Here is a 23884-nt window from a genome sequence, read left to right on the forward strand (position 1 = left end):
GTTCCGACCATGTTAAGAATACTGGTTTTATTAACCCACATTATGGAATAAAAATGCTACCTCCCACCTGAATGGTCTCAAGGAACACAAAAGATTAGCACAAGGCATTTCTGGATTAAGGTGATGATTTATTAATAAGACTGCAAAGGTAGACAAGGGCCAGACCATAAGAAGCCAAAGCACATGGCTTCTGTCAGTTCAGCAGCACTCCAGGCTTTGATCAGAAAACAGTATCAAATATTTTAAATCTAACTCAGAGAAGTCCTGCTTCAGGGAGCTAGCTACTCTAAAGATATGCCATGTATTTATTCATCTGGATATTTTGACCACATTATCTGTCCTACTTGCAAAAAACTGTTTTATTTTTAGCCAAGAAAAACTTTGCTACCCATGAAGAACTGGTCTACTTTATTTTTTCTCTTATAATTAATGTGTTTTTTTTTTTCCTTAGCTACAAGGAAGCTCTGGATCAAATCTTAGTCAGAGCAACTCAACATACTCATATCGTCTACCTTCGTTTGCCCCAATTTTCTATTTTTATTCTAGTTTATTAAGTGAATAGCATACATCCCTTAGTTTAAGTTATTTATGTACAGGTAAATTCAATCAAAAGCAATCAAATCTAATTTTACTATAAAGTTAGCATTTATACATTTATTATTCTTGGTGTATTTATGATACCAAAAAGCATGATTAATTTTCCCTTAAGGGTAATCTTCAGGATTCTTACAGGAAATTCAGGCTATGTGAATCTAGTGAAATTTTGTTATTATTTACAATATGCTAAAATGCTGATAGTATATCCCAGCACTAACATAAAGATCCCACTAGCCAAGTTTAATTTTACCTTTTCTTTGTGAAACAAGGTCATTTGTAATTTGCTGATGACAAAACTCCAAGACACAAAATAGGTTACAGAAATGTTTGATGTTTCCTCGCCATTTTATGGACTCACTTAGCTTACCCTGTCGTTTACAAGCATCACATTTGGCCATCTGAGAAAGAAAGGTAAAATAGGATAGGCTTAAAACTATAAAATAATGAAAAGATAACATTAATCATAAAACCAGAAGATACTATGAAAACAGGATATATGAGTCAGTCGAGATCATAAAATGTAAGGTTCCTACCTTAAAATATCATTGTTAAAAATATATTTATGGGGGTGGTATAATGGTTAGCACGTCTGCTTTGCACACAAAGGGTCCTGGGTTTGCACCCCAGGTGGAGTCACAGACCATACCCGGGGTACGCCAGGCCCAAGTGTCCTGGGGGTGCCAACCCCGGGTACGCCAGGCCCTGGGTACATGCCGCAAGTATGTGGGAGGGGACACCCCACCTTCAGAGATCCAGTTCTTAAGGCGAAACAGCAACATCCATGGGTCAGGGGTGGTTGAAGTGGGGGCGGGGGGAGGGCGGATTAAAGAGGGGAAGGGGAAAAAAATTATACACACACACACACACACACACATTTGTTTCATATAGATACCCTCAATCAAGAGAGTATAAAAGTTGATCTCCTGTATTAAAATTACCAATTAAGGAATCTAAAGATAGGTTCTATTTTTAAAAGGTTAGGAGGCAGCATACTGCAATACAAAGAATATGGGATTTGGGTCATAAAAACTTTGATCATTCAACAAATATCTAATGAGGTATCCTTTGTTTTGAGTGCTGAGATAGATCTGGTCACATAATTATGAAAAAGAATTATATTTTGAGGGATAGGCAGACCAGTAAACAGGTGATTTCACTGCAATGTTATAGGTGCTGTCATCTACCACTGTCTTCAAGGGCATGTTACTTAATCTCCCTGGCCCATACTCTTTTTCCTTATTTATAAACTGGCAATAATACACATCTATCTCTTGGGATAGTGGTAAGGATTAAGTGAAATAACACTTATGAAGCATTGGACTTGTATTAGTGGTTCAATTAATTGTAGCTTTCATTGTCAGACTTTCGACAAAGTAATTTTTTTTTAAAAAAGGAAGTGGGTAAAAAGGTCATAGTCATTTGACTTATGAGGTGAGAACAAAGTCTGACTTCAAATTCCTCAGGGTAACCTTCTGAATGAGAGAGGCTTAAGTCAGAATAACTGCATCAAGTTCTAACTTGAAAGAACTCAGTTATAACTAAGGTCAATGTGCCTTATAGAAAAGCAAAAAAAATAAAAGGAACATATCCTCAAACAACAGCAGTCTCCAGAAATTCTATGCTCTTTATCCCGAATATTTTAAGTTTATATCAATTGAATTTTGCTTTAGGAGCCCATAGTTTATTTTACCCAATTTTAAACACAAATGTTTATTCACAAAATCTGAACATATTTTAAACAGAAAATAATTTTTTTGAATTTCAAAAAGCCAAAGAGGTATAAACATTTACCTGGTAAAACAGAACTGTAAATTTGGACATGCAGTCTTCACAACAAAATTCTTCTAACTTGCCCTCCAATCGATTTTCTACCAAATTAGGGGATGTCTGTGAACAATAACTGCACATCCTACAGTAGTTTCCCCATCGTTCGCCAAAGTCACGGGCAGACAGGTATTTGCAAACTGAGAACCAGGAGGGAAGAAAGGAGAAACATCAAATTTACATTAACTTGAAGAAGGTAGAGTGAGTTCCTACAGTCTTATTAGATACCAACTTTAAACTAATTTCTAAATACCTGACACAATTATTTGCCTCTAGGTTAAAGAAAAATCTCTATATTCACAAAACAAACTCATCTTACTTTTTAAATATACTCTAAATATTACGCCATCTATATTCAGAAACAGAGATATAAAAGTTTAAGCCAAGAAGCCATAATTGCTTAAGTACCCTCTTCACAAATGAGTGCAAGAACAAAAAGATCTCTGAAGTCATACATAAACTTACCAAGAGATTTTCCATACTCTATACTAATACCATTGATCTAATTACATTTCAAAAGTTTCTTTACTGAGATTATTGTAACATTTAAAAGGACAGATTTTAAAGTGAATTAAGTATAAACTCAACTAAAAAACCTCCAATTATACCTCAAAGAACAAAAATTACTTGAAAATTAATTGTGCATTAATAGCCCAACTCATAATGAACACGTTATAACAACCACATGCTCTGGGAATAAAAGTGAATTTTCTTCTTTACCTTCACTACAGAATGGCTTATCGACCCCTGAGAATCGTACAGTCTCCTTTATAATTTTCTGCAGTTTACAGTAGTCACACATTGCTATAACTTTATTTTTCTTTTTGTAGTCATCAGAGCAAGTCTTGCCACAAAACAGAAACATTTTACCCTGCAGAGAAAGAATAGTCATTAAGACCTAATTAAAGTCACTTATCTGTAAGAAATCCTTTCCTTATTTTTCAAAGTAAATTGATTGTCAAAGATGAAAAGGCAAAAATGCTTCTATTGGATAAGCTTATATTAAATTACTTTCATGATCTCTTTTTACCTTGTAGAAAAGCAGTTCTGGTTTTGTGGCAAACAGATGGTTACAGTTCTGACACTTGAGTTTAACAACGGCATGGGTTGAAGTAACTTGGTGGGACTGTGCAGCAAGAGACTGGAGACTGGCTTCAGCAGAGCTGCTGATGGAGCTGGGGGAAATGGCAGAGGTGTTACCTCCTCCTGCTGACTTGGAGGGCAGGCTTACTTGGCCCTGAGACAGGGGTACCGCTGAAGAATTTGTTCCTTTTGGCTTGTTAAATACATTCTGAATGAACACAAATAAGGCAAACATTTTTACTAATAATTGAGAAATAATGGCACTTAGTAATTTTCATTTTCTCATTTTAATAAATTAATTCCCTGGAAACATTTCTTTAAAATTTATAAAGTAGTACTGAGAAAGAGTTTAAATGGCATACTTCCAGAACAGAAGGACTGAGAAAGGCAGGCTTTCCAGAGAAACACCTCTAGTATATATGGCCCTAATAAATTAGAGCAGGCCTCTCCTTTCCCCCAAGATACCCCTCCGCCTGCACTCCCATCACCAAGCAGCCTCTGATGGCTATTAAGGGCATAGTGGCCACCAGTAGTCTTGCTCTTCTTAGTGCCAGGGACACTGCCCCAGGCATCTTCCCACCCTGGAGGATCACCATACTTTCTGTGTGTCTGTGTGTCTCACAGAGAGTGAGGAGAAAATGTGACAAGAAATTGGAAGCTTATTATTCCATGCCAGGAGTCATTATGTATCTGGCCCAAGATGAGAGGGACCGACACATGAGCAGATCACCATACCATGTATCCAAACCATATCCTAGCATCCATCCTTTTGAAAGGGAGAGAGCCACGGGAAAAAGTGAGAGGGAAGGGTAGGTTAGAACTCTGAATAATGAAGAGAGCAATGAGGCTCAACACCTGGACTCAGACATTTTGCAGAAATGACCTCTGAGACCACACCTGAACAGAATTTTTTACTTTCTAACTTAATCTTTTGTAAGTATGGACCTTCGGCAGTTAACATTTTGCCAAAGACCAATCCCTAAGAGGACTATAGGGGTAAAATACCACCTTAGATCATACCTGGAAAGCCACTACACAACTGGAGCTGCAAAAGCTGTATATGGTTCCATTGGACATGGCTAGGTGATACTGAGGGATTGCTGATGTTTTACAACTATGACATGAAACCTGGACACCTTGGTAACAAAAAATAAAAACAAAGAAGTTACACTAATGAAAAAATAATCCAAAACTGTATTAGAATAAAAATGCAAATAATAATATACGAAACAAAAATCAAAGAACTTTACAATAACCTATAAAGCTAACTACAACTTCCTCAATTAAGTTCCATTTACACAAAAACTAACTTGGAACTTATGTGGGGTTTTTTTCTTCTTTTCACATGATACTACAAAAAAAATATTTCAACCAAGAAAATCAGTGAAAAACTATTTTCACTTGAACATTAGTTCTTTGAAACTAAACCAATATTGGGTTTTTATTTAACCATATAAATTTAGTTCATAATAAAATGAAAAAAAGTGGTTGCATTCTTCTTCAATAGTTAATAAATCTATAAAATTTATCAAATTTAAGCATTACCTGAAGAAATAACTGTCTTAACTCTATAAGCAGATAAGCAATTAATAGAGCAGAAAAGTTCTGTTTTTCCTGAGTCATTTGTAGTCTCAATCATTTCCGCTGAGGGCCTCAATGATTTCCCCAAGGCATATGGAGGAGTCTGGGCTGAATTCTGTTAAGAAAGTAAAGTAACATTCATGCACCCAATACAAGCATATATATACACATCTTGTTTAAGAAAAAAAGAAAAGAAAAGCTATCTACAACTACCACCTTTGGTTGAAATATTTGAGCATGACAACAAGGCCACACTAGGTATAGACTTTTCTGAAAGTTGGGATGGGGGAAAAATAAGTTTTTTCAGACAATAATAAAATGTAAACTGAAGAAAATTAGTAACTACTCACATGTATTATTAACACATTAAAAGTAATGAATTAGATAGTTATTACATACTTTTCTCATCATAAATAATCAGATAATAACCAGGTAATCCATGAACCAAAGAGCCATTGTCAGTACAGATATGGACATCAATCTAAGAGAGGAGAGTCTACCACTGTTAAGATAATATTTAACTAGTAAGACTCTTTAGGAGGAGACAGAAATGATGTTTAATGTATTTTAGGTCATCCTGCAGAACTACCTATTTTCAAGCTGAGTTTTATAATAAAATTTGCCCATAAATTTATTGTTTTAAGACACAATGATGGCTTCCATTTATATAAATTCCCATTGTTATTGACTGCTTACCATGAGCCAGGACCCATGCTAAGTAATTTATGTAATTTATGTATCACAGAATTCTTTCAATAACATACTGAGATACTTAAAAAAAAAAAAAAAAAAAAACAGAAAAGTAAGAGAGTAAACTTTTTTCATCTGACTCTTAATGTCCAGGCTCTTAAACACTAAATTAATACTGTTACTGACATACTATATGGTCTCTCAGTAAGAAACTATATGGAGAATTAAATAGTAGGATTATATAAATTGTGAAGTTTCACTATATAATCTTCCTGGTGAACGAGAAACATTATGCTGTTGACAGAGTATAATACTAGTAACAAAATTAGGAATGAAACTGATTTTGGGGTCATATCTATAAAAATAAAATGGATTCTATTCCTGACAGTAGTAACCAGATTGCCAAAAGTTGCAATTCCTTGAAAAGTGAGTTTTCAAAGATGAACATCCATTACCAACTGCGTAGAGGAATTAAAGATAAATCAAACTTGCTAACTAAAAAACTGTTTTAATTATTTAATTTTTATAAAAAATGTAAACTCTTTAAAGACCAATCATTCAGTGATAATTAAAGTGACACAAATTGATAAATTTAGTAAACCAAATGAATCCATTATTCATTACAGTAAAAATTAGCTAAAGTATTCTAATAAGGCAATGTTGGCAAAATAATTACTATTCATTCCAAAACACATTAAAGAAAAATATTTTCTAAAAGGAAAAGTTATGCTATAGATTCACTGATTATATTATCTTTTTAACTTTGGTCATAGTTTATTTACAATAGTATGGGGTTTTGTTTACTATCAATATATCACAAAATATTTCAGACTCATAGCAAATCATGAAATTACATTTGTGAATTCCTGGATATGAAGGAACCTTAAAAAATGATCTAGTTCATGTATACCATCTCACTATAATAATCAACCCTTACTGTTATCAGAATCTATCCCATTTTTCTGGAAGGGAAATCACATACCAAGATCAACTGATGGGAAGAGCTCACTCTTATTTTGCATTTCATCCCTCTGCAGCTCATACGAAGGGCTGAGCCTAACTATATGCAACAGACTGATAATTCATACCTGCTTATACGCTGTGACACTTGTTGAAGTAAAAACTTTCTGGGACTGGCAAGGACCAGAGCTGCTATAGCAATAGCTCCCACAGTTCTCACAACAGTTCATGGTGAGGTTGTTGGTAGAGTGAAATTTTGAAAAACAAGCATCACTACAAAGACCATGTACCATATTTTGATATTTAACTTCAAATCGAATCTAGGAAATAAACACACACAAACATATACAAAGTAAGCAGAGCCAGTTAAATATCTTGAATCTTTGAGCCAAATCTCAATAAAGATAAAATTAACTTACGTCAGCATTCTTCTGACACATGCTGCACTTAGTTGAAATGCTATTGGTATATATGGTAACGACAGGTTTTTTCTTTAGCTCATAAGACGAAAGGCATGACTGGCTGCAGAAATCTTTGCTAGGAGAGGAATTTTCAAATTGGGTTGTGATCACATCCTTTGGATTTAAAATGTCTCTAAAAATAAATAACAGGCAAAATGAAATGTGTTCTTCATAAATGTGTTCTTCCTTTAGCTTTGTGAGCTAAAACACTACATTTACTAAGGGCAGTTATTGTACAGTAGAAAACGGTTGACCCTGCATAAGGTATCTAAACCTGTGTAATGATTAGTTCTGTTACTTATCAGCTGAGTGACAATGAGTGAGGCAATTACTATCTCAATTTCCTCATGTATAAAATGGAGTTTTTAATACTTAATTTACAGATATGTGAAGAAGGATTATATTTAAAATATATCCAGCCAGATGCCCATGACCAAAAACAGTGAGGCTTCCAGCTCCAACCAAGTTTCATTCACTGGAGCCAATGGAATAAGTGGCCATCCCACAACTCCGGGCTGTGAATACTTGTCCTCTTACTAGCCAGTAGCTGCCAAAAGTAAAAACATGAATAAGGAAAAAAATTTTTAACTTTAAAGCAAGAATTGTAAAACAGATTAATATAATAATTAGCATGGTATTAAAATTTAACTAGAACTGAAGAGAACAAAGATACAGATGACAGAAGTGCTATTAAGGCTTGGTATCAGAGGACAGACAGAACAAGACAAAGAGAACACAAATAATTGAGCTGTTCTATGAGATTCCTAGAGTTATTTTATAAGAGTTCATTGTTTCAATAAGCACTAACAGTAAAAACAGAGGCTAAGTATTGCCATTCTTCTGACAAGTATAAAAAGTGAAGGAAACAGTTAATTAGAAACACTACTGCAAGCCATAAAATAAAAAATTAACGGCAATAATATTATATACTACAATAATGTGTATTGAGCAATTATGGCAATAATATTATATACTACAATGTGTATTGAGTAATTACGGCAATAATATTATATACTACAATAATGTGTACTGAGTAATTACTATGTGCAAGGGATTGCTCCCTTTACTTAAATTATCTAATTTGTCACAAAAACTCTATGAGGTATTATTATAATCACCATTTTATAGATGAGATGATGATGAAGAGACAAAATCAGAAAGATTACATAGCTTGTCAAAGTCATACGGCCGGTAAGCAGTGAAGCCAGAATACAAATCCCAGCAGTCAGATTCTATAGCCTATGGAGTTAAACATTCCACTATTCTGTCTCCCATCCTGTACTTTTATTATACAGCACTGTTCCATAATAAACTATGAAAGAATAACAATGAAGTACTTTAGTTTTCTAAAGTTCACCTAACCTTAAAAATATGACAGAGTGTATCTTGGAAACCAAGTTGATATGTTTAAGCACAACACATAAAGTACTAACTTTGAAAAGTGATTTTTCTCTAAACAACAGAAAAGCAATTTTTCTGTAAAAACAAAGCAATAAAGAATGTTATTTAATAATGTGAATCTGCTAGTGGCATTATGTATGTATAAGTATACCAATGAGAATGTCTTTTTAATGAAAATCTATGCGCATAATATAAATGCATTCTAAACCTCATGCATCCAAATGATTACGCCTTAACATATACCTTACAAAGCATACTCCTCCAACAAAAACATGGCTCAAACTTTTTTCTAGTTTCTCTCATAATTTATAAGAACTCTAAGAACAAATTTTAATTTTATAGCCAAATATTGTGTTTAACAGTATGACGCAGCTTAATCATCTACAATAGTCAGCTAATAAGGCATCAAGTAACTTTTGGCAATTTGCAAAAATCAAACCCACGTTGAAAAGATAGATTTGTCACCTAATTTAAGTCAAAAGTAATGTTTCATAGGCTCTGAAGGCAATGGCAGATCAAGAAATAGAAAAATTTTTTAATAAGAGCAGCATTGTGTTAAAAGTCTGACATTAGTGACAATTTTTAAGAAAATAATATGCATTTGGATGTAAATATTATACTGTTCTTTAATATTTAATTCATTTTCTTTTGATATTTGACATGTTGAAATAGAGCATCTTAAAACAGAAATCTAAATTACTATTCCAGATTAGTTTCATGAGAATGACATAAAAGAGTTAAAGTAAGGTATGAGAAGTGCATTTTAAAATAAAACTAAATTTTAAAATTTAAGTAAAATATGTTTTAATTCCTTGTTCCTTTTCGTTGGAGATTTCCATTTTAACGGGATTTATTTTTAGATACCTAAGCCCAACACACCAAGTAGATAAAGAACCTGTCTTATATCTCCAAAGACGAAATAGGGGCCTATAAATTCTATGTTAACTATACATAATAATATTATTATTAAAAATAATAAGATCCCACTTATTAAGCATTCGCTATGTGCTAGGCCTTGTGCTAATATTGTCTCATTAAAATCTGAGAAAGTAGATACTATTTACCAATGAAGAAACTGAAACTTAGAAAAGTTAAATATTCAGCCAACGTCATAGAGCTAATAAGTAATAGAGCCACGGTCTAAAACCAAGCTGTTTAACTTTTCTTGCTCTACATTAGTGACTACTGACAATGCAATGTATTCCTAGAATTACACTACCACAGGAATAGGCGAAGCATGCCAAATTCTTCAAACATACTAAGGTAGAGAAAGATGTTTATGTGACTTTGTTGCTATTTCTTTCTCTTCCTACATCTGTACATTATTTAAAACAACAATGATCCCCTAAAAAAGCTCACAAGGATTTTTTTTAGAAATAAACACATTTTCGTGGCTAGTTTTTACCTTGCAAAGAATTAAGTAATTTTCACATACTATTATAAGAATGACATTATATTATGTACTTCAGTAACATTCAAGATAACAAATAATTTTGAATGGCTGTTGTCTACAATTATAGGATATATGAGTAGTCCTACCATTCCCACAAATGGTTCATTTCTTTCCATAGTAAAATTTAAACTGAAGAGAGATAAGGAAAACTCATTTAGGCAATACTTTTAACACCAAATCACTTATTATTATAAAACTTTAGAATTTACAGATTTCTCAATTAGCCAAAAAACTATCTCCTAAAAATGTGCTAAAGAGATTTAGAGTAGTAATAGCATTTTTGAACTAAACTATTTGAAAACTAAAAATGTAAAGTAAATAAAGACGTAATGAAGAATTTTATACTTCGAGCAGTTTGTACAGGTTTTCTTGGGAGGTGGTGGTAGGCAGACAGGTGAAGAATATCTGGTGATGCACCGCGTGGAGCAAAAGAGCTGAGCAGATCCCGTCTTATGATATGCAGTTTGCCCCTTATAAAGCATTTTTTTACAACCAGAACAAATAGCCTGCAAAGCTACAGCTGGAACTGAAGGAAGCAATCTATTTGGGCCAGATGATGCAAGAGGAAACTGAAAGCCTGGGGTCAACTGCTGGGCTATTAAAAAAGAAAACAAAACAAAAAACTGTTTTAGTATCAATATGAACACATAATACATTCTCTGCTTTTTAGGACAAATTCATCAGTCTTGAGATACAATTTGAATGAGGCAATAAAGCAGTAGGGGTTTCAAACTTTTTAACCATGACCCATAGTAAAACCTACATCTCATATCATAGGCCAGGACACACATACATAGGTGTGTATGTGCATGTGTATGTAATTTAATAACTGAAACAGTGGTTTCAAGAAATAATATTTTTCCTTATTACGAGGATCATACTCTGATATAATCTCATTCTATTCTGCTTTTTACAACGCTAGTCAAGACCAACTACCCAGTTTGTTTTATCTAAAGGAAGAAAAAAACTTACATAAGGAGGTACTTTCCCTAAATTCTACTAGTCGGAATACAACAAATATTAATCATAATTAACTTTTGCAGTTCTACTTCTTACCAAGAGGACTGTCACTGACTGAAAACACAGCACTAATTTTCAGCTCACTTTCTTCAGTTTTTGGCTTTGGGGCATGTCCATACTCCTTAAAGAAAAGAAATAAATATAGTGTTTGTATCTCTATAAACTAGAAATTCAAGCAAAAAAATAATTCTGTCACATTCACCTCTTCTACATTCTAATTGTAATCACAACTACCTCAAAAGTCAAAATTTACAAGTTATTAAACTAGATTTAAACTTTACAAAAAGGATCTTTCAGAATTGGAAAATCTTTTATAATGGTTATATCTACTTTTCAAATGTAATCTTTGTATATAGGAATAATACATAGCTATTTTCAATGCTACCGTTTTTTAGGCTGTGTTTATAAAGGAACAATAAATTAAATTAAATCTGAATAATTTACTGTTTATATCAAATTAGTAACTTTAGCCAAGAGATTTGCAAGCTGTCATATCTGTTAATGGCAGAAAAAAACATAGGAGTTGCAATGCCATCTGTTCATTATTTATAAAATCATCACAACCTAAATCAGATTTACCCTTAACATAGTCATTAAAATGCTTTAAAATAAAACATGAAACAAAATTTTAAAAATACATATACCTATCTTAAAAAAGACTGTCTTTATTTTGAGATCACAACCATCCTATTTTTGTGTGTCAAAATAGCCTTACGTATTTCAAAATAAAGTTTTTAAAAACAGTCTTACTTTTCTCAAATAATGGTGATAAAAAAAAAAAAGGGTAATTGTATTTTTAATCTCCCGAAACATAGCAAAATAAATGACTGATATTATCAGTTCCCAAAGTTACTTTTGAAATTTCTTTGAACTATTAACTGCCAAAGACCAGGAACCACTGCATTAATTTACCACTTCCATGATGTTTGTTACAGCACCAAATAAGCTGCTGCTTATAAGGTACAGATGATGAAAGTGAAGCTTAGAGATGTTCAACAAATTGTCTAAGGTCACAAAGATACTAAGTGCACAGACGGAAATTAAACCCAAGTATCCAAAACCCGTGATATCTCGCTCATAGATGTACAAATACAACAAAACATAACTACTATAATGAATTCAAACCCTGGCCCCCAATTGAAGTAAGTTCTCCTGCTATACTCTCTTATATCTTCTTTTACTTATAGCACCTGTCATAACACATTGCATGCTGATTTGGGTGACAATTCATTTAATGTCTAACATCTTCTCCTCCCCTGCACACCACACACACACACACTCTGAAAGAACCATGTCCCACTATGGACAGAAACCATATTTGTTTTTCCACCTCTATACACTCAACACCCAGCACAGTTAATATAACGTAACAGAGAAGACTATGGGTTCTGACAGCAGAAACAGATGTGATCTTGGCTCAAACAAGTTATTTAATATTATTTTCAGTTTCCTTATATACAAAATAAAGATATTATCTAATCCATAGGGCCATTATGGGGACATAAATCATTTAATACAAATAAAGTATGTAGCATGATGCCTTAGTTAGCCAAAAGTTAAGCATGATTCACTCATAAAAATTCTAGCTCTTATTTTTATAATTATGATATTTAATAAATATTTGTTCAATGAATGAACCCAATGCCACTAAATCCAGAGTGGATGTTCCTAAAACATTATACTTAAGTAACAATATTTAGTGACACTTGCAAAAAGAGAATTTAAAAGTCCCTATATATATACCTTCTTCAACTTACTAAAAAGAACAGTAAAGATTCAATAAAAATTACTTTGCCTCATCATCCACTCAATCTCTAATATTTTTCTAATATGCCCATTACATTTCCCTGGTCAGTTCATCACTTACAAGTCCTAACCTCAATAGTTTCTATTCATAGTGATCTTTTAATTTCATCAAGAAAAGCAACTCAACATCCTGATTCTCCCTTCTGCCATGACTACAAATTGATCAGCAAACTGTCCTCCTATGTTACAAGAAAAGGCAACCTTCTTAGCCATGGCAATAACCATGCTTGCATTCAAGATCCCTTTCCTTCTTTCCTTTTAGCACCCCATACTATCTTTGTGTATCTTCAGCCTCTCTCCGCCTCCATATTGGTTTCTTCCCCTCAACTTATGTCAACTAATGGTGTTGGCACCAATTCAATGCCAACAGGAATCTCCAATTTGGGGTGCAGTGACAAAAGAGACTTTATTCAGAGCACACACCTCAACTGTGATAGAGCATGGCTGCGGAACAGATCAACAATTATTATAACTCAGTTATGAAATAGCATGGCTGTGGAACAGCACAGCTGCAAGGTGGCCCTCAGGTAAGGTAGCCCTCTCCAGTTAGATAGCTCTGCCCCACTCTGTTCAGGCCTAGTGAAACAGGACAGCTTCCGCTCTGTTCTGGTCCAGAGACGTCTTCAGTGTTTCAGCTTCAGCCAGGAAAAAGGTAAGTGTGGTTCAATGGAAATGGTAAGTGTGCACCTGAAGCCAGAGGGGAGCTGACTTATATAGAGAGAAGTCCTCACCTCTGGTCCCTGATTAATCTATCTTCATGCAAATGAGGACTCCAAATCCTCAGTTTGATTGGTCCAAAAAGCATTGTTCTGATTGGCTGGTAAAGATGCTAATGGGAATATAGATATGCAGCTCCAATCAGACATAGAAAGTCTCAGCCCTATCAGCTGAAATATAATTCCAAGAACTCCTTAAGGGTTGGCTCGGACCAGAGAAACACAGTACTGGTAGGCTGTTCAGTGTGGGAGGCAGGAAGTTCAGTTCAGGTAGCAGGCAGGTTAGTGCAGGCTTCTTCCTGAAGTGTAGCTTGCATGAGAGGCCCCTATTTAGAAATGGTTGCTGGCCTGTTTTTAAATTTGAGCCCAGTCAGCTACCAGGAGCCCTTCTTCGTAGGTATCTTCTTTCCTCCAGTTAACATAAGAAATATATTCCCTTAGGAATTACTGCCCTCTCTTCTCTCCCTTTATAAGAGAAAAAGTACTCCATTCTTTGTCTACTCTCTCACTTTGACACCCTCCAGAATCCAATGCTATTAAGATACTGCTCCAACTGAAACTGTCTACCAAGATAACCAATCATCTCACAATTGCATGATCCAATAAATACTTTTAGGTTCTATCTTTCAGGTATATCTGGCACTGCCAATGATTCCATTCATTGTTTTCCGAGTCTTTTACTTAAATTTATTACTACATCTTAGTATCCTTCATTGATCTTACATTCACCTCTAAAGTCAACGGTTCCCAAATTCAGTAACATCAGAAGCACCTAGAGATCTTGTTAAGACATAGATTGTTGGGCTTCAGCCCCCAAGATTCTGATTCAGTAAGTCTGGACCAGGGCCCCAACAATATACATGTCTGACAAGTTCCCAGGTAATGCTGAGGTTGCTGGTTGGGGAACTACTTTGAAGCCACTCTAAAGACCCTAAATTAATCCAGTTCCTAGCTTTCTATCCTGAGTTCTCCTCTCCTCTCTCTACTCTTGTTCCCTGAACAATTTCATTCACATTCAAGACTTCAACTAGGGTTACCAAATAAAGCAAATGAAAATATTAAAGTTAAATTTGAATTTCAGATAAACAACAAATAACTTTTTAGTATAACTATGTTACAAATATTGCATGCAATGCATTTATATAAAATAATCATTGTTTATTTGATAGTCAAATTTAACCAGGCATTCTATATTTTATCTGGCAACACTACACCTACAAGTGGATAACTTTCTAATCTCTAAATACCACATCCATACATGCACATATCTCCCAGTGCAAATTACCACTAAGATGTCCCACTAGCCCCTTAAACATAACAAATCCCAAACTACACTTATTATTTCCCTCCATATCCTGTTCCTCAGTAAATAATATCATCACTCAATTTACTGAGGCCAGGAACTTGTATTCCTGGACTACTCCTTGATTCTCATACCTTATATGCTATCTCTAAGTTTGATGGATTCTACCTATCTTTTTTTAATTACAGTTGACATTCAATATTATATTAGTTTCGGGTGTACTGTATAGTGGTTAGACATTTATATAACTTACAAAGCAATCCCCCATTAAATCTAGTACCTCCCTGACACCACAAAGTCAAATTATTTACTATATTTCCTATGTTGTACTTTACATCCCTGTGACTATTTTGTAACTGCCAATTTGTACTTCTTAATCCCTTCACCATTTTCACCAAGCCCCCCAACCTCCCTACCACCTGGCAACCATTAGTTCTCTGTATCTATGAGTTTCTGTTTCATTTATTTTGTTTTTTAGAGTACACATATAAGTGAAATCATATAGTATTTGCCTTTCTCTGACTTATTAGCACAGTACCCTCTAGGTCCATCCATGTTGTCACAAATGGTAAGATTTCATTCTTTTTACAGCCAAGTAATATAATATTCCATTATATCATTATATATATACCACCTCTTCTTTATCCAATCATCTATTGATGGATGCTTAGGTTGCCGCCACAATTTGGTTATTGTAAGTAATGCTGCAATGAACATAGGGGTGCATTATCTTTTTGAATTATTGTTATAGATTTCTTTGGATAAATACCCAGAAGTAGGATTGCTTGGTCATATGGTAATTCTATTTTTAATTTTTGAGGAATCTCCATAGTGTTTTCCATAGTGGCTGCACCAATTTGCAATCCCAGCAACAGTGCACAATGATTCCCTTTTCTCAATATCTTCTCCAACATTTGTTTCGATGACAGCCATTCTAACAGGTTTCTACCTAAATATCTTAAATCTATTCTCTTCCCACTTTATTGTTGAAATATTCAACCACTAAACATACTACATTCTCTCACATCTCCCTGACGTGGCGCATGCAGTTTTCTCTGCCTGAAAGTCTTAACTATTATAATACAAATGCTACCTTGCACAATTTTTTTTTATTACAGTAATTGCCTAATACTGTGATTCTGTATCTCTATAGAGGTGGCACAAAGCAATGGAAAGAATACAAGTTTGAAGCCAGTCAAAACTAAGTTCCTATTCAAACTCTGATGCTTACAGTTCAGTCAGTTACTTTACCTACCTCTCCTTGCCTCATTTTCCTCATTTGTAAATGGGGTAAGGCTATTTTCTTTATATGGTTGTAGAGCTTAAATGAGAATGCATAAAACATGCTAAGCATAGCTTCTGATGAGGCAGTCACTCAATAATTACCTATCTCTTATTCTATCAATTCCCTTGAGAGTAGAGACCCTATCTTTTCATCTTTGCAGCATTTCTGAAAGTAAATGACACAATTTAGACTATGGTTAGCTGGTTAAGGGTTTATGCTCTTGACCCAGACTCTTGGGTTCAAATCCTAGCTCAACCATTTACTAGTTGTGTGACCTTTAACAAGTTACTCGGCTTATTACTCTGTGTCTCAGCTTCCTCATGTGTGAAGTGGAAATAAAAACAGTACTTAATTTTTAGGGTTGTGAGCATCAAATGGATTAATATATGTAAACTGCTTACAACAATGTCCAGTATATGCTATGGATTATAGTAAGAAAGAAAAAAAACTCACTGAATGAATGAGAGCAACCATAACTTTAATATCCAGAGGAGACTCTTACTATATCAGAAAATAAACATTTCAATTTCTTGTCTCCTATTTTCCCTTATTCAACTGCAACATGGAAAACAGCTCACACTATGTTTAAATGACTTGTCTATTGTAGCCCACTCTCAATCATGAAAAATTACCTCTCCCTGATTCACCTTGAATAACCTTAATAGAAACTAAAGAGAACTGAGTCGGTCTCTATCTTCTTAAATTAACAATATACGCTGTTAGTGGGATTTTCATTATCATAATTTTTATATTCAGAACACTCAACTCACAGCACAATATCTGTTAAATTTTCATATTATAGAAAAGGTATAATAAAGAAATATTGGGCCTGGAATTTTAAAAAACTGGTTTGTATCCCAGCTTTGCCATGGGACCCTGGTGAAATTGCTTGTTCCTTCAGGCTGTTTCCTCATCTGTAAAACAGAGGCTCTTTTATTCCAGTTATCGAGCATGTATTTTGTGCCTGTCATTGTGCTAGGAAATGGGGATTCTGGTCAAATCAAAAAAGATCCAGTATGAAACAAAATTCATTGACCTATAGATGTCATAATAAAAGTGAAAGCAATATACAATAGAAAAAAAAAAGATTAATTCTACCCTTTAGTGACATTAAACTATATATTAGAGAAGAAAAATTTTGCCAGGCTACCTAGTTTAGGATACCACGGGCAGAAGAATTGGCATGTGCAAAGGCAAGGAAACAAAATTAAATAGAATATACCTTTGAGTGAAATGAAAATAGTTTTCAGAGCACAGATTAGAAAGAGTGGGAAGGATGAGTATTGATACTGAAGAGAGAAACAAACGCCTAACCAGGAACAGTTTAAAGACCATGAGACAGGGACTTTTAAGGAAATAGTGTCATCAGATCTAAAGAATACTATGTCATCACTAGACAATGTTTTGATGGGGACTGTGACTGAAGAAAAGAGGATGAGTAGGAGGAAATTGTTATAGAAGTTCAAATAAAAATAAAAATATAGGGAGAAAATGAATGAGTCAAAAAAAACTTAAAAGGTAGAATCCACAAAACCTGTCAAAAAAAAAAAAAGGTTACTTCTAACGGAAGAAAAAGAATTTACCACCAAGAGGGAAAATAAATATCATGAATGCCACCATCTATCCCCAATCCACATCCTATAGAGCACAGCACTCTATGAAGGCATTAAGTTGATGAGTGAAACAAAATCTACTTGGCATCCCTGTCCTAGAATGATACTGTCTTCGAGATGGCATGAGAAATAAAATATTATCAAATATATTTATTATTTTGTTATTTATATTATTTATATTTTAATATTATTGCTTTGCTTATGCAATAAAGTACAGAGTATAGAGCAAAAGAACGTCCCAAGAAAAAAGAGAAATCATTTTCTTGTCAAAACTAACCAGTCTCTCCACATTCATCTCCACGAACTCCAATCTGGGGCCTTAAATGGTAGCCATATGATCTTTCTGAACATGTTTATCTTACTCTCCCACTTAAAGCCCCACAATGGTTCCCCCTTGCTCTCAGGATAAAGACCAAAAATTCATAACGAGGTCCACAATGTCCTGCATAAGCTGACCTCAAACTACCTACAGAGCCTCCTCCTAGAAGCAGGATAGCATAGGCTTTGAAGTCTGACTACCTGGATTTGAATCCAGTCTTTGCCATTTATGACCTGTGATCTTTGGTAAACTGCTTGACCTCTTTGTACTCTGGTTTCCTGATCTGTAAAATGAGGATAATAATATGGTTTATGAGAATGGTGGCTGGCATAGTTCAAGCACATTAAGTATTAATAATGAATTAATATTTCTGTCACTTTATATAACATACACTATATATTGATATATTAATACCATCTGTTAGTATTGTATGATCGTCATCATAACATCATCACCATTTCCATACCTTCTGTTCTAGGCCCACTGGTCTTTCAGTTCTTAAAAAAAAAAATCATGTATCTTTCCAACTCAGGGCTTTCCTAGAACACTCTTCATGCCTTTGCCTAGTCAATTCATTCTCCATAAATTATTTTACATATCCTTTCCTCGGAGAAGCCTTTCCCAGCCAGTCAAAACTAGATTGGATTCCCCATTTTAGGCTTTTCTTCCATGGGACTTATCATAGTTTATAATTATATCATTTGCTCAATTACTTATGTAATGTCTATCTCTGCTACTAATCTATAAGTTTTATGAGGGAAGGGACTAAAATGACTTTGGTCATTTCTGGATCCCCTAGCATAGAGTAGGCCACTACTATTGTCAGGTACAAAAGAAAAAAAGGTACCAAGTATGAAAAAATGGTAACATATTACTTTCTTTTTACAAAATGAAACATTATATAGTTATCCAGGTCTTTTTTCAAAGAACAGAAAAAGTGGTTTACTCATCTAAAGGCGAGGGGAGGAAATCAGTTTGGGTTGTTTTAACTTACAAGCCAGAAACTGCCTAACTAAAAATTTGTATTCGGCAGATAGAAAAGAATAAAAAAAAAAAAATTTGTAAATCAAATGAAATGCTTACTTGAGCATTGTCAGGTTCCTCTTTAATTTTGTCCAGAAGCCCCTGCTGTGGTGCCATTGCTTTGCCACATTCACCATCCAACGGTTCTTTCATTCTAATTTTTTATGTAAAGGAATTCCTCAGTCTAAATAGATTTCTTCTTGGTAATGGATAGTTGGGCTCCTAAAACACAACATAAAAGATTGGTACTCAGGTTTATTCTTTTATATACACATATATATTCATGTTTATCTCTATTAAAAGCTTTGTGTTGAGCACAAGGCTTTAGGGTTGAGCACTTGGGGAAAAAAAATTTCCTTGGGCCATGACTCACTCTATTCTCCTTTCTTCCTGCTTTCTGTTCCTTTATTAGCTACCTTCACATAAGAAAACAGTCTTCTGGAATAGCTCTGACTTCCCTAATATCTTTAAAAACAAGGACTCTCCCCAGAGGGAATGAGACCAGCAGACCAACGTGGGAAGAAGTTACCAAGCTCTTAGAGAAAAGGACTCAAATAGTTTCGGACTCCATGAGTATTAATACTTGGAGGCCCACCTAAGCTTTTATTTCTCAAGGTGGGGCACACAGAGCTCCCCACCCCCATCACTAACTCAGGCTTTACTAGAGGCCTCCATAAGGGCCCCATTTCCTGGCCTTAGATGCCATCACAAGTGAACAATAGGTACTCCCTTACTTAAAGCAGACCGCCTGCACCTTCCAGAGTCTCCATGGGAGCCATACCCAGCAATGAACCCTTCTAAGCTCTGCTTCACCTTCGCCATCCCGTAAATAAGAAATTCTATTAGCCATTCAGCAGAATTCCCTTTCTCTAATAGTAAATGTACTAAATGGGACATAGTAAACCTAAAGCAAAAAGGTTGCTCCCCAAAGTTGTCTTTACCCGGGCAGTCAAGCCAGGCTTGGTTGGAATGGGCAACTGGTTTAAAAGCCTGTGCGGAAGAAGAGATGGAAACTTAGGTCCACTTGCTCACAGTTATAACAATCTAAGGGCGTTCATCCCTCCTCCAAGCATAGTATTCATTCCGAAATTCTCGTCCCCACCAATAATTCCCACGCGCGTCACAGAGTACAAACGCAGCAACGTTGTATCAGTTAGAGAGAACGCAACCTGCAAACGCCTGCCAGCGCGTCCCAGCGAAATCCGCACAGCGTCAGCCGCGCAGCCAGCCCGGCCCCGGCCCCGCCCCCACCCGGAGCCCGCCCCGTCACGTGGAGCGGCCCCGCCCCGCGCAGCTCCTTCCACCACCACCCGCCGCGCTCAACTTCTGGTCTCCTCTTACCCTGGAGAGCACCGGTCGTGGGAGAAGTGATAGGCTCCAAGGCCCCCGCGCCGGAGCGAGAATTATGTTCTCTTACTGGAATTCTTTCCCCGATACATCAGAACGCAACAACCGGACAACTGCGCGTGCGCAGCCCTGGTCTCCGCCCTCTTTCCCGTCATGCCCCAAACCTGAGCTGAGTAGATCTTCCCAGCATCCCTCTTTCCTCAGTTATGGCTGACTTTTTAAAGAGACCGGGGTCCCCTTACGAAAAGATAGAGGGAGGGGTTTGGGAAAGAATGTTAGGGGTGTTAGATGGCCCTTTAAGTGTTCTGCACCATTTTTTAATGCTCATTTCCAGGAAGGTGGCCTGCTAAAAGAACATAATAATAAATAATAGCTGATATTTATCAAGCTAAGTACTTGCTAAGCATTTGACATGCATCATTCCACATGATTCTCACCGCAACCCAAAGATGTACCAATTTTTATCTGGGAGATGTGAATGAAGAGGTTAATTAAGTTGTTCAAAATCAAGATTTGGTATTTTTTCATTCAACATTGTTTTGGAGATACATCCATGATTTGTAAGGCTGTTAGTCATTCATTTTGACTGCTGTGTAGTATTCCATTTTATGAGTTTGTTACAATCTAATCTACTACTACTGATGAACATTTGACTTGTTTCCAATTTTTAGCTATTAGGAATAATGTCATTGTGAACATTTCTGTATTTTGTGGCACATATGCACATGTGCTAGGTTTATACCTAGCAGTGAAATTGCTTATGTATTTGTAAAATTTAACTGGATAATGTCAAACAAATTTAGAAAGTAGTGGTTTCAGTTTGCACTCCCACCAGCCATGTATGAGAGTTTCAGTGGCCCCACATTCTTGCCAGTAACTACTACTGTAATCTTTTTAATTTTACCGTTCAGGTGTATGTATTATGGTATTTCATTGTGATTTTAATTTGGATTTCCCAGAATACAAATTAGGTTGAGTCCATTTTCATGTTTTTAGATATCTGGATATCTTCTTTTATGAAGTGCTCGGTCAAGTCTCTTACCCATTTTTGTATTGGACTGTCTGCCATTTTCTACAGACGTGTATTCTGGATATGAGCCCTTCATTGATTATATGTATTGCAATATGTTCTGCCACTCAGTGGACAGCCTTTCCACTTTATTATTGGTGTCTTTTGATGAACATAAAAGACCTTCATGCTTAGTGCTTCTTGTGTCCTGTTAAGAAATGTTTTCCCACCGAAGGTCCTTATTAATTTCTGGAATTGTTATTACTTCGTCTTTCTCATTTAGATCTACAATCTACCTAAAGTTGGTTTTTGTGTGTGGTGTAAGTCAAGTTTTATTTTTTCCATGTGAATGTTAGACTGATTAAGTGCTATTTTTTAAAGTCTGTCCTTTCCCCAGTGCTCTGTATTGTCACCTTTACATAAGTAAGTTGTCTATAAGGTGTGAGTTTGTTTCAGAACTACAGAATCTGTTCTTTTTGTCTCTTTGTGGAAATATCACACTGTCTTAATTTCTGTAACAGCTTTATAATAAATCTTGGTATCTGGTAGAAGTTCTCCTTCTCATTATGTTCTTCAAGACTGTTTTGGCTTTTCTTGGTCCTTTGCACATTCATATTAATTTTAGAATCAGTTTGAAAAATGCAACAAAATTTTCCTTATAAACTTTAGAATCAGCTAGGATTTTGTTTAGTATTGAACCAAAACTGTAGACTTGTTTTGGAGAATTGGCATTTGTTATTCATTGTTTTGAATTGTGTCCTCCAAGAAAATATGTTGAAGTCTCAATCTTCAGAATTTGACTTTATTTGGAAGTAGGGTTGTTGCAGATGTAATTAGTTAAGATGAGGTTATGTGGAAGTAGGGTTGGCCTTCAATGCAATATGACTAGTGTCTTTATAAGAAGAGGAGATGTAGAGACACACACATGGAAGTGAACACCAGGTAACAGTTGAGGTAGAGATTGAAGTGCAAGTCAAGAATGCCAAGGATTGGTGATAAACACCAGAAGCTAGAAGAGGTAAGGAAGGATTCTCTCATACAGGTTTCAGAAAGAGCATGGCTCCACTGATACCTTAATTTTGGACTTCGAGCCTCTAGAACTGTGATACAATATATTTCTCTTTGTAGCGTTTTGTTACAGCAAGCCTAGGAAACTGAGATAGCATCATCTAGGGTTGAATCTTTCATTCCGTGAAAACGGTATATCTCTCCATTTATTAGAGTCTGTAATTTCTCTTAATGTTTTGTACTTTTTAAATACAGGGATCTCACATCTTTTTTAGATGTATTTTATTTTTTTGATATTTTATGATTTTTAAATGGTAAAATTTAATTTTCTAATTACTTGTTTTCAGTAATAAATATAGAATTACAATTAACTTTTGTATATTAGTCTTGAAGCCATCACCCTAGCTAAATTCATTTATTAATTCTAATAGTTCATCCATGTATTTTTTTAATTTTCTAAGTTTTCAACTATATAGAGAATAATGATAAATTTGTCTCTTCCTTTCTAAGCATGTAACTTTTATTTCATTTTCTTGCCATATTGCACTGGCTAAAACCTCTAGTAATGTGTTAAATGAAAATGGTGATATTGTGTATCTGTCTCTTCTTCATGCTATATTGCATTCAACATAAAATCATTAAGTATTATATTTGCTTTAAAATTTTTGCAGTTACCTATGGGAGATTAAATATGGTAAATTCTTTGCAACTCCTTTCATCAAGAGAGTCTACTTCCCTATCCCTTGTTTCTGGGTTAGTCTTGTGAATTATTTTGACTAATAGAATAAGACAGATGTGATATCATGTGACTTCCTAAGCATAGGCCTCAATAGTCTTTGAAGCTTCTGCTTTCAATTTTTTAAAACATTGCCATTACCATGTCAAGGGTAGATGGATTAAAACATCGAGTGATGAAATATCGCATGCAGAGAGTGGCCCCATAGCCAGCACCAAGGCCCCATACATGAGAGCAGAACCATCTTAGATCCTCCAGGATGCTAGATGACTGCAGCCTCATGAATGAGTCCACACAAGTTAAGCAGAAGATTTCCCCAAACTGTAGAATCACAAATAAATAAATGGTTCTTGTTTTCAGCCAGTAAATTTTGGAGTACTTTGTTACTTAGCAATAGATAACTTACGGAATTGATATATAGAAGTGGAATACCGCCATAACTAAAACCTAAAACATATGACATTGGCTTTGGGACCAGGCAGCAGACAGAGTCTGGAAAGACAGCAAGTGGACCTTGGAAGAATAGTGAGGAAAATGTTATTGAAGGCTGGAGAAAGACTAATTAATGTTATGTAGTGGCAAAATGTTTGGCAGCACTGCCACCTCTAATAACTTGGAACATGGAAAACATACTAATGAACTTTGGATC

General features: G+C 35.1%; 1 protein-coding gene across 6 annotated transcripts in view; it reads right to left on the reverse strand.

Moving 5' to 3' along the window:
* ZMYM6 (zinc finger MYM-type containing 6) overlaps positions 1-20606 on the reverse strand; it is a 33247-nt gene extending 12641 nt beyond the window's left edge. For 2 of the 6 annotated variants that reach the window (XM_016147283.2, XM_036231530.1), the window contains exons 1-12: positions 20077-20298; positions 19196-19357; positions 11107-11191; positions 10396-10645; positions 7155-7329; positions 6864-7055; positions 5050-5200; positions 4525-4640; positions 3452-3712; positions 3142-3292; positions 2389-2561; positions 848-995 (exon numbers count right to left, since the gene is read on the reverse strand). In XM_016147283.2, the coding sequence (XP_016002769.2) occupies positions 848-995; positions 2389-2561; positions 3142-3292; positions 3452-3712; positions 4525-4640; positions 5050-5200; positions 6864-7055; positions 7155-7329; positions 10396-10645; positions 11107-11191; positions 19196-19288 (1795 nt within the window). In that variant the 5' untranslated portion in view covers positions 19289-19357; positions 20077-20298. The other 4 variants (XM_036231528.1, XM_036231521.1, XM_036231525.1 and 1 more) reach the window with 4 other exon arrangements.
* Positions 20607-23884: the final 3278 nt, after the last annotated feature.

The sequence above is a fragment of the Rousettus aegyptiacus genome, unplaced genomic scaffold (assembly GCF_014176215.1).
Source record: "Rousettus aegyptiacus isolate mRouAeg1 unplaced genomic scaffold, mRouAeg1.p scaffold_m13_p_1, whole genome shotgun sequence".
In the NCBI taxonomy this organism is placed as follows: Eukaryota; Metazoa; Chordata; class Mammalia; order Chiroptera; family Pteropodidae; genus Rousettus; species Rousettus aegyptiacus.